At 33.0% G+C, this 11,572-nt stretch overlaps 1 protein-coding gene across 1 annotated transcript; it reads left to right on the top strand.

The window, feature by feature from the left end:
- Positions 1–9,317: 9,317 nt before the first annotated feature.
- Positions 9,318–10,891, top strand: LOC18042895 (acylsugar acyltransferase 3). The gene is made up of 2 exons (XM_006431870.2): positions 9,318–9,345; positions 9,432–10,891. Exons 1-2 carry the CDS (start codon positions 9,330–9,332, stop codon positions 10,793–10,795), a joined length of 1,380 nt encoding a protein of 459 aa, XP_006431933.1. The 5' UTR covers positions 9,318–9,329; the 3' UTR covers positions 10,796–10,891.
- The last annotated feature ends 681 nt before the right edge of the window (positions 10,892–11,572 follow it).

Raw genomic sequence — 11,572 nt, 5'->3', positions numbered from 1 at the left:
TGTATTGCTTTCTGGCGGTCAAGTTGGAAACTCTCCACTCAAATTAACGTGTTAGAGATTAACATACTCCTAGTGATGTTGATGGAAGAGGAATTTGGAAAATATGCCAACATCTTGTGACCAGACAATGAGATATGTAGAAGTTATATAATTAGAATTTTGGAGGCAAAAGAATGTGGCTCTGTTATTACGTATATTTGGTTATTTCCACACGTGATCTGTTTTGAATGGCTCAAGTTATATTGAGATTTGGAAATGATAGTTTGAAAATGTGAGATCTTCAATTGATATAAGATAATCCAGGGTAGATGAGGAGATATTACAAGTAAATTGATGGAAAGAGACGTATCAAACTTAAAGGGAGATATTATATTTTGCTAAGCACTAAAGCATATTATTATACCCTTAAGGTAATTATGGTCAAATCTTGCAGATGCAGTAACTCATTGGCCTGAAAAAATAATTAATCCATTAACTTGTAACAATTAATAATCTATAAAATCTTAAATCTATTAACATATTACATTAAATACTAATTTTGTTAATAGTCGCAGCCTTAACAGGCATTATTTTGTCATCAAAACAATAAATCTATCCATGTTTAAAGACTATTAACTGTAACAATAAATTAACCCTAAATCTCTTCATAAGAGGTGAAGAGAGAGCCAGTATCCTGATCAAGAAAAGTACCATTAAATCTAGAATATGACAGTCAATGACTGAAAAATTAACAAGCGTGTATTCTATGACCAAATATAATACCTAAAAATTAACGTTGAAAAAGAAATTAATCAAAATTGTCACTTTGATCACATAATCAATGAAAATCAAGATATATAATCAACACCTATTTATTTTACTTTTAAATTACCATTCTTTTTGTGTATGTTAGAACAAGGGAGTTGTTCCGAAGAAACTCTCACTATGATATATACAACTTAAACGTTTTTGTTTAAAATACGAATCAACTTAAAAGCAAACAACCAATAAAATTATCTTTTTAGAAGACTTTATGCATGGAGAGTGGAATTAGTTAACATTTTATGAATTTAACTATTTACTTTAAGAATGGATCACGTGATTTTGAAATTTGGAAGTGATTGTTTGAAAATGTGAGATCTTCAAGGATCATTATAGATAGACCTGAAGATTCATTCATCCTTGAACTATATAAGAGTTACTAAATGTATAAAATATTTTAGCATATATATTGAATAATAAAACTTATTAGTAAAATGAAGGAAAAAGAACAGTCACATCCCCAAAGTTTGGGGAGATAATCATATAGAATCAAAGTTTTTAATAGGGGACATCAAGACCACTTTTAACTATAATACCCATGGTAAATAGTAACTAAAAAGTTTGACTTTAAAAGCTTTTAATAAAAATACAAATATAATTTAAATAGTTTAATTTGTCTAATACACTAATAATATTAACTTTTTTTTATATAAAATAATTCTTAACATTTAAATTATTATATTTATTTTAATAATATATTTATATTTATTATACAAATTTTAGATAAATCTTTGGGTTAAATAGGTTTTATCTCATGTATTAATAATAAAAAAATTATTTTATAATATTGAAAATAATTTAAATTTTATATATTTATTTTAGTATTATGTTTCTAGTTATTATAAAATTTAGGCTATCAATATTATGTTTCTACTTATACATTTAATTTAATAAAATTCAGGTTGCAATTAGGCTATAACTTGAAAAAAAAAAGTACTATAGGTACGAATTAATTAATTGATAGAGTACATGAAAGTTTGCTTAATAAAGCCTGTTAGAATTTGATTCCTCTGAACTAATCAAATATTAAATATTGTTGAAGATCTATAAATTTAGGTAGTAGATAAAATGAGAAGCAGGCTTAGGCTTAATTACCTTGAACATAAAAAATTCCTTTGAATCGCATATAATTCTCTTAACGAAGATGGAGAAGATAAGACGCTACAGTTGAGGTTGATTTTGTTACCACTTAAGCCGAGATGCTTCAACTTACTCAAACCTCCAAAATAATAATGAATCTGTTTTGTAGCCGTTTATATTTTTCAGTATTGTATCATTTGAGAGCATATATTTGTTAATCTTGTTCCAGCTAAGTGCAATTAATCTAGTTGTGCAAAGAATACAATTTGAATTGAATCTTTCAGACCTCACAATAAAGAAAGGTAAATTTGATCACTTTTAAATAATAAAAAAAAAGAAAAATTAGTTGCAATTAGAGTTTTTCCTTTTCAAATGTATTTATAAAGTATAAGATGAAAGTATAAGACCAAATCTTTTTTATACAAACTCGTTAATCCAACGACTTTAATTCTACAAGCCTTTTTCATTTGTTCTGATGACATTTTCAATGATGGATCGAGGCGTAGCAAAAGCGGAAATTGATAGGGTAGGAAAATTAGATTTCATTTTAGTATTGGATCAAACCAACGCAATTAGGTTACGCTTTAATTGAAACATGATTAGATATCGTTCTAACCCAGACTACTTAATGAGATTTTTAATAATGCGTAAAGCAAGATTAAATGATGTTCTAATCTAAACAACTCTACAAGAGAGATTTTGATAGATAACACCCAGAGGAAATTATAAAGAGGGGTTTTATTAAATAATTGAATATACCAAACGGTTGTGGCTCAGTTGGCGGCGCAGGCTGGGTAAGTGGGAAGAGCTCTCGGGTTCGATCCTCACTAAACACACCATTTGGGAGGGGTAAAGAGCCTTAACTGTGACTACACCCCGAATCCGAATTAGTCGGGGCCCAATGCGGTCGCCGGAAATCGGATGGTTTAAACCAAAAAAAAAAAAATAATTGAATATGAACTATGAAGATAATTACAAGACCTCTTTATTTATAATAGAGAAAACCCACTTCCTAAGTTAACTTAAAAAAGGTAACAAAATCACAATTATAATGGAAATAAAAGATACTTCCCTAAGTTAACTAAATCTCATACCTTAATTGACTTTAATAAAAATAGAAAGTCCTAAAATAATAAAATACCATAATTGACTCTAATAAAACACCTTTGATCAAGATTATAAAATCTTGTCCCATTACCAACTCTAGCAAACTACTAACCGCTACAATTAAGCTGATTAACCACCTTATTCTGAATAAACATAATTTTGGGACATAAAGCAAGTGACTCATCACCCCAATGAAGTTGCCAGCTACTTTAATTTTTAGAAACCTGTATGGACAAGCAGTTCTTATTTCTGTTTATGGACAGTCAGGTACTCTCCATTTTTTATGTCAACTTGGATAAGTTGAGTCATCTGGCTGTATGTCATCAAACTTCATATTATATGTTTCAAGAAGTCTGTTGGGAAAATGACCATGTGTACTAAAACTTTATATGGACTCCAACCAATTCAAACAGAATTAGATAACCACCTCTGTGTATATGGGAAGCCTATCTTCTTTTATGTGTCTAAACCAAATAGGATATTAGGAACCCATGATAGCGGCTTTCAGATCTTTTCATCTTAAAAAAAAAAATTGAATTTGAAGGCTTTGATCACATTCAGGTTGTTACAAATTATATTTGTGATATGAATATCTACTCACAATTGTTGTGCCTTCAAGTGTGCATGTTGCACACTGTTCTGCATCATGTTATTAGTCCTCCAAAGGGTCATGCTAATGAGATAACACCTAACACGGTTGGATATTACACTGCCCGGTTATTTGTTGAGAGAAATGAAAGTCAGTATTGGGTACCTTATTATTCAGAACATGATAGCCACAGGCTATCTATTGTCAAACACCTTGCCTTTGGTAACATTATTACAGATATCCTCAAGTACTTCCACATTCTGAAAACTGACCTGACATATGAGGAAACTAAGGAATTAAGGATTTAAATGGGATAATGCATGGAAGGAGAAGTTGGGTGAAAAATTTGATGCGAAATGGTTTTTATCCTCAAGTTGAGTTTACTAGTTTTTGATCTCCAACTCGCCATTTTGCTGAGGAAGAAATTAAGGACATACATGTATGAGCATATATTGGGTGAGATATATGCTCTCTTTGATCGCAAAACCATTTTTGAGCAACATGTAAACCAGCAATTTCATCGTATTTTTTTTGGGATAGTCAAGAGCAGTTTCTTAGCATCTTTAGCTTCAGCATCCACCACAAGTATGTGGTTAGTCATTTTATATCTTCTTTCTGGTCAAGGCTGAGATTATGTAGGGTTAGAGGGTGCCATGGCACTTGCAGAGTTTGAATTTTTTTTTTTTTTTGAGTTTTCAAATAAAATATGATAAGTTAAATATAAAAAGTCTAATTTGATCCCTGAACAATTCATCTATAATTTATATATATAATGTCATTTTATACACAAACATTATTGTCAAAATAAAGTACATGTCAATGAATAAAAATAGTTAAAAAACAGTAGAAGAAGCAAGCATGTAAAAAAAAAAACAAAAAAAAAATGGTTGTGATGGTCTACATTCATTTTTTTTTTATAGTCTCTCTCTTTTTAACTAGGCTAAGAAATTTTATGCTGGTGGGGGCTCTTTTGCTTTGTAATTGTTTTCCATTATAAATTATTAGCACCTTTTTTCATATAATATATTGTCATTGAATAGTAGTCTTAGTAATATTTTTATTTTGTAATGACTTAGCTTATTAATTGCTAATGCTAAAAAACAACCTCAACAACTGAATTTGTTTTCTAGGGAGTAATAGCACGAATCCAAACTCAAACACCGATCTGAATGCATCTCACCACATCTACCAACCATAAAACACGGTTAGGATATACCGAAAGAGTCTAGGATAGATCCTCCAATGCCTAAGTCAGATAGTTGATATATAAAGGAAGGAAAATGGATTGCAAAAACTAGAAATAAGCAAGAATTCAAGAGATATGTTTGGTGTTGTTCTAAAGGTCATGTAAGAGGCAGATGATTAAGTGGTTCGTAACTTTTTAGAGCTTCTAGTCGAATTTGCAAACCCCCTCCTCTAACGCCATTTATAGGTTAAAATAGGCTTCTGGTCCTGGGTTTTTATTTCCTTGATTTTAGCTCACTCTCTTAGCAGGTGCAGGTTGCATCTATCAATTGAAGGTGGTTTAAAAGGTCATAACACTTAACTTCCCTAAAGAATAGGACATGTTTAGAGCACATTTGACATGACATGGACAAATAGATTTTCATGTCAGATTATCAGATCTCCAAATAGGCAGAGCATGTTTGACATGACTTGGACAAACAGATTTTCAAGTCGGATTGACAAATCTCCAAGTAGGCATAGCATAGTAGACATGACCTCGACAAATAGATTTTCAGGTCAGATTGGTGTATCTCCATGATGGCAATTAAGGTTTCTAGGTCAGACCAGGAGATATTTTAGTCAAACTTTAGACCTCAGTAAAGCTAAAATGATGGTCTTGATCTCAATAAGACTAGATCATACTTGTTCACTTAGGATCTCAAAAAGGCCAAAAAAACTTTAACAAGCCATACTTTAATAAGGCTAGTAGAATAGAATCAATTAGACCTTAATAAGGCTGAAATGGAGTCCAGAGAATTACCAACTTCAATCTCAATAAGATTGGATCAAATAATTAAATGAAGTTATCTAATAATTAATTTAGGTTGAACCTCAGTAATATCAAAATTAATGACTTTGATCTTAATAAGATCATATCATACTTGTTAACTTTAGACCTTAATAAGGCCAAAACGATTATAACAAGCTAGATCTCGATAAGGCTAGTAGAACAAAATCAATTGGATCTCAATAAGGCCAAGATGGTAATTTCCATCTTAATAAGACCGAATCATACAATTTATTCAAATTGGACCTCAACAAAGCCAAAATGATGACCTTGATCTCAATAAGATCGGACATATAATTTATTCACATCGAACCTCAAAAAGGCCAGAATGATGGCCTCTATCTCAATAAGATTGGATCATATAATTTATTTATTTTAGAACTCAACAAGGCCAAAATGATGATCTCGGTCTTAATAGGATTGGGTCATACAATTTCATGTTGGACCTCAACAAGACCAAGACAGACGACCTCAATCTTAGTAAAATTGAATCAAATGAGTAGATAAGTTGAGAAGCATTGGAAATGCACTTCTGAATAACCTCATTGATATTGAAATAAATTACAAGAACTAAATATAAGTTGAATTGAAATAACAAAGTAAGAAATAAACTCTTCTAACATGGTTAAAAAGGAAACACAAATAAGAACATTCGTGCTAGGGTCGGCCTACTGATAGTAGTTCGCAGATGCTTTATGTGCTATGCCTTCCTAACCTTGGCACGAGTGGCCTTATACCTTTCTTAATTGAATAGTCTCCTCTTTTGCTTCACAAGTTTTTGTTATTTATTTATAGCCAGCCAATGGCATATACTATGAGGATCTATTCCTTATCTATCCTCATGATTCCATGCAAATATATCATTGTACTAAAAAAATAAGTTCAGAAATGATTGAAAATTTCACAATTTTTGTCCCCTTTTACTACTCTTCTCGACTTGTCCTTATTGGTGCTTCTTTCATTTCTTTATTATGTCACTGCTATTATAATTTATTCTCAACTCAACGCTAGTGATTTTCATAGATTCTTTTGTGGTTATAGTGTAATAACTTCAAACCACTTGTTCCTAGCCCCTTATTACTCTGATCCTACCTTGGACCCTAAATCTCACGCATTACATGTGGGTTGAGCTCATTGCTCTTATTATCCTATTGAATGGACTGCCCAAAATAACTTGATAAAGGCTAGGTTCATCAACCACCACCCTATCACCATTATCGTTTTTCTGTAGTGAGCTGGACCTTTAGTCAATTGTAGATAAATTACTCTGATGGAAGTCAACTTAGGTCCTTCAAACCTTCTTGATAATGTGTTGATAGGATCAAGCCTGAGGTCGCCTATTTGTAGACCACCCAAAAACAAAATGTTAGTTGAGTTGCCCTTATCTACAAAGCCTAATTCAAATCCTACCCTGACAAGGTAACTTTCACTGGAAGCGTATCTTCATATGGGTGGGTGAACACTTCCTCATCTTCATCTTTGAACATAATTGGTACTCTTTGAACTCATTGCTTCTTTGATGTCAGAACATTAAATTTCACCTCATAACTTTTCAAGGATTATTAACTATAATTCCACCTCGAACAATTCAAGTCCCTCGCTAGGTATGCCACCCCATGATCACCATCACTACATTGTCTTTGTTGTTCCCTCTGTCCTATCTCTTCTTTTGTCTTCACATTTCCTTTAGATATTGGTTTTACATAAGCTATTCAATCTCCTTTTTCAAGTCTATACAATCTGTGGTTTATACTCGGATGCATTTTGGAGGTTTATGCATACGTGAGCAGGATATGCAAGGATTAAAAAAGGGATTGAGAATCAATTGGTTGTAGAATAGTTTGTATAGGAAGAGGATTGCAAAATATGCTAAGGTGTACGATCACACAAAATGGATGTAAAAAACTAAAGATGCAGAAGAAGAAAAAAAAGAGAATGGAAAAATAGAGGATAGGTTCACTGTGAAAAGGAGAACTAAGAAGAGGAGGAGATAACCTTAGTTACAGCTTGAAAAGGAACTCAGATAATAAGCGTCATTATGACAGAGGCTTGTTTAACTACAGGTGACCAGAGAGGCCATGACGAAACAAAAATGTTGAAAGAAGTTTGATAGTAAAAACCAAGATTTTTGAATAATGGTATGGTTTATTAAAAAGGCTGAATGAATAAAACCAGAGTTTTGAACTCTTTTTATAACAAGTCTAAATATCGCGAATTTACCAAAATAGGCAAATCCAAAATCTAATATGATAATTAAATTCACCTAACCAAAATAAGAAAAGGAAAAAAATGGTACTAAAGTCCGAGTTCTAGAAAAAAGATAAAAATCCTAGAAGAATTAGGAAAAAGAAGAAAGAATCTTAAAACTAAAAAATGATCAGGAAAGAAACAAAATTTTTGGTCCGACCATTGTGTAAAATGGCTTATGCGGATTTTTGTTCGTCTCGTTACAAGCTTCAAAACGGTACATTATATGCAATCTGTGGTTCACACAATTCTTTGAAATTTCGTATGCTTCCTCTTTCTTAGTCTTTGATAGAATTCTCGCACCTACCTTTCTAGAATAAAGCGAAAAACCCGACAATTTTATAGATCATTCAAACCTTTGATCCTGGTTATCTTATTAAACCTCTCCACATGGTGATTTGGGTCAATTTTTCCTCCATAAACCAAGGCCATAACCACATACTTAGGTGGCAAATCCACTACCATTACCTTCGGTGTCAACAGAGACTCGTCGTCAAGCAGTAATTTTCCTACTACTTTCTTGCCCTCTGCCTTTGCCTCTAATGCCTTTAGAGTTTTTTGAGATTGGAACATTTGCTGCTTAATTACAAAAATGTTAGGGATCCCAACATTTGAGGCCCAACTTGAGTCCCAATGTTGTTTGTCACTCATTTACTGAATGATAGATTTTACGGCTAGTAAAATTACTTAATTACCATCCAATCAATGAATGCCACACCTAGGGGTATTGTTTAATACTTATTCGGTCTAGACTCGAACTGGACCTACGATTACCCAGCCCAGAGATGAAGCGAGTTCGGTCCTGGACATCACTTCAAAAGCCTGGAACTCAGTCTAGAACTCGAATTTTGTTGAAAAAATATTATAAAATATATATTAGTTTAAATAATTATATTTATTTGACCCATCTATTATATTTATGTAAAGTTTTAAATATTTAAAATTCATATTTTCATGTCCAATTTCATACAAATAAATTTAAAAATTGTAAAATTACAAAAAAAATTAAAAAAGTGTACATATGTAATATTAAAAAGTATAAAATCTGATATAATAACCCAAATTAAAAAATCCGACCCGAAAGCCCGACCCATGTGTCTAAAAAATATATCTGCATCGGATCCAGGCATTACCATACCCAAGCCCGGACCTAGGTTTTGCCAACCCTTGCCACATCAATTAGGATTCAAATTGGGACTTGGATGTTGACGTACCTAGCATTGCTCTTTCAATTGTCCATATACATTCACGAGCGTTTACTTAATGTATTGATCAATGTCTCTTTCGATCGTGAGGATTCGTATTCATAAAATTCAAAAAGCAATGCATGTGATTATCGTGAACAAGTTCTCATTGAACTGATGATGCATTGACAAACCACGGAATCGAACTAATGGAGTCAAATTTGGCAACCAAATTTTACTATATAAGGGTCTTAGCTAGTTACCGAGGAACTGCATCTAATAAGAGCAACCGAGATCTAGAGCAACAATGCAGGCACTGAAAAGTAAGCAAAACTAGTGATAAAACTTTTCTTAGTTACAGTTATATGTGTATAATGTATTTAACTTTTGATGTTTTAATAATGAACAGGCACTACTATAAGAAGTCTACAAACGGTTGCGAAAGTAGCAAAGCCTAAAATGGAAAGGGCACTAGAAGTACTAGTACGGGCCAGAGAAAGCATCAAACCAGCTTACCCAACTCCTGAACACCTGAGAAATTTTAAACTTTCCCTCATGGACCAGATCAATTTTCCGGTCTATGTGAGCACCATTTTTCTGTACAAAGCAGACGGTAATGTGAAAGCTGACCAGATTTCGCAATGTCTCAAGTCATCCCTATCAAAAACTCTCACAAAATTCTACCCACTTGCTGGGAGGGTCAAAGACGATTTCTCAATTGAATGTAACGACGAAGGGGCTGAGTATGTTGAAGCTTTTGCAAACGGCTTTTTGTTTGAATACCTACAAAAGCCTGATCAGAATCTATTACGGGATTTTCACCCGTTTAACTACGCAGAATCTCCAGTAGCAAGCAACGGGGGTCCAATGATGCGCATGCAAGCAACTTTTTTCAAATGCGGGGGACTGGCAATCACAGTTTGCACTTGTCACAAGCTCATTGATGGAGTCTCGTTAGGTATATTTGTTAACAGCTGGACCACCACAGCTCGTGCAGGTAATAAGGAAGTGGTTCCTAGATTTGTTGCATCAACGATTTTTCCGGCAAGTGAATCCTTCGTGCCCTTACCTTTACATATTTCACCAGTCCAAGCAAACAGGTTTGTATTTGATACAAAGAAAATTGACCGACTCAGGGCTGAAGTTTCAAGTGCAAGCGTGCCTAGACCAACACGCGTCGAGGCACTGACTGCACTTATTTGGAAGTGTGCAAGGGCTGCATCAAGATCAAACCTCGGGTATTCAAGACCTTCTTTGTCAGCACACGCGATAAACGTGCGTGCCGTGGCCGACCCACCCTTGCCTGACAACTCTGTGGGCAACTCCGTCGCGTATCTGATGGCGCAGGCGAGTGAAAAGGAAATTGAAACACTACAAGACTTGGTTTGTTCATTAAGGAAAGCAAAGGCAGAATTTAGACGAAACGGTCTCAAAACCTTGCTAGAAAACAAGAGTATATTCGATATTCCGGAGTCAATTAAAGACAAGTTTGAAAAAGATGAGATCGATTTCTACACTTTCTCCAGTATTGTTAACTTTCCATATTATGAAGCAGCAGATTTTGGATGGGGAAAGCCAGTGCACCTGACTTTTCCAAATTATTCGGTGTCAAACTTGATTATGCTAATGGACACAAACGATGGTAAGGGAATAGAAGTATTGGTGACTCTGAGCCCCGAAGACATGGCCTTTTTCGAACGTGACCAAGAACTGCTTGCATTTGCTACTACAAATCCATCAGTACTTGGATATACGAACACGAGCAAACTATAAGATGCCCGTCCGCTTATTTAGCCACTTCGACTATATTAAAGTCTTATGTTTATGTAATTGTTTATTAATTAAAATAAGAAATTAGATATTTGTGCATGCCTCAAATGGTAGTTCTTTCTACTATTGAGCCTATCTTGCACATATTTATTTAAAACGCTTGTGAAATTGGACATGAGATCAAGTCTACAACTATTTCAAGAAAAGAACAGTAAAAGCATATTTCACAAAAGCCGCCCATGTACGCACATATCCTATTAATTTAGTTGCAAGTAAATTAACTATTAATTTATATAGTATTTGAGTACAATATAAAAATAAGAATTTTTTTTTTATAATATATGATCGTCTAAATTTATCGAATTGTTAATTTACCATACTAGTCCTAAAATTGTCAAAAATTATTATTTAATTGATATTATTGATTTCTTATATTCATGCATCAATATTTAAATATTTATTGCTATACGAGGAGTAATGAAAAAGCCTAGAGATAATGACTTGAAAGAGTGGTTAGTGATTCTCAAAATGGATATTCTCCATAAATATTAACAATATACGCTGTAAAGATAAGAACAATAGTTTCTAATAAAATAAAAAGTACATTAAAATATGGGCCGTGATATTTTCATTTCTCAAATTGTGCATACGCACCATACTTTAAAATATAATTATAAAACATTCAAACGACTTTTAATAATTTCAAATAAGAAAATTTCAAGCAATTAACTAATTAAAATTTCCTTATATATATATATATATATATATATATATAGTCAT

The sequence above is a fragment of the Citrus clementina genome, unplaced genomic scaffold (genome assembly GCF_000493195.1).
Source record: "Citrus clementina cultivar Clemenules unplaced genomic scaffold, Citrus_clementina_v1.0 scaffold_5, whole genome shotgun sequence".
Taxonomy (NCBI): Eukaryota; Viridiplantae; Streptophyta; class Magnoliopsida; order Sapindales; family Rutaceae; genus Citrus; species Citrus x clementina.
The sequence above is the reverse complement of the archived record's forward strand: the minus strand, read 5'-3'. Positions and strand labels throughout refer to the sequence as shown.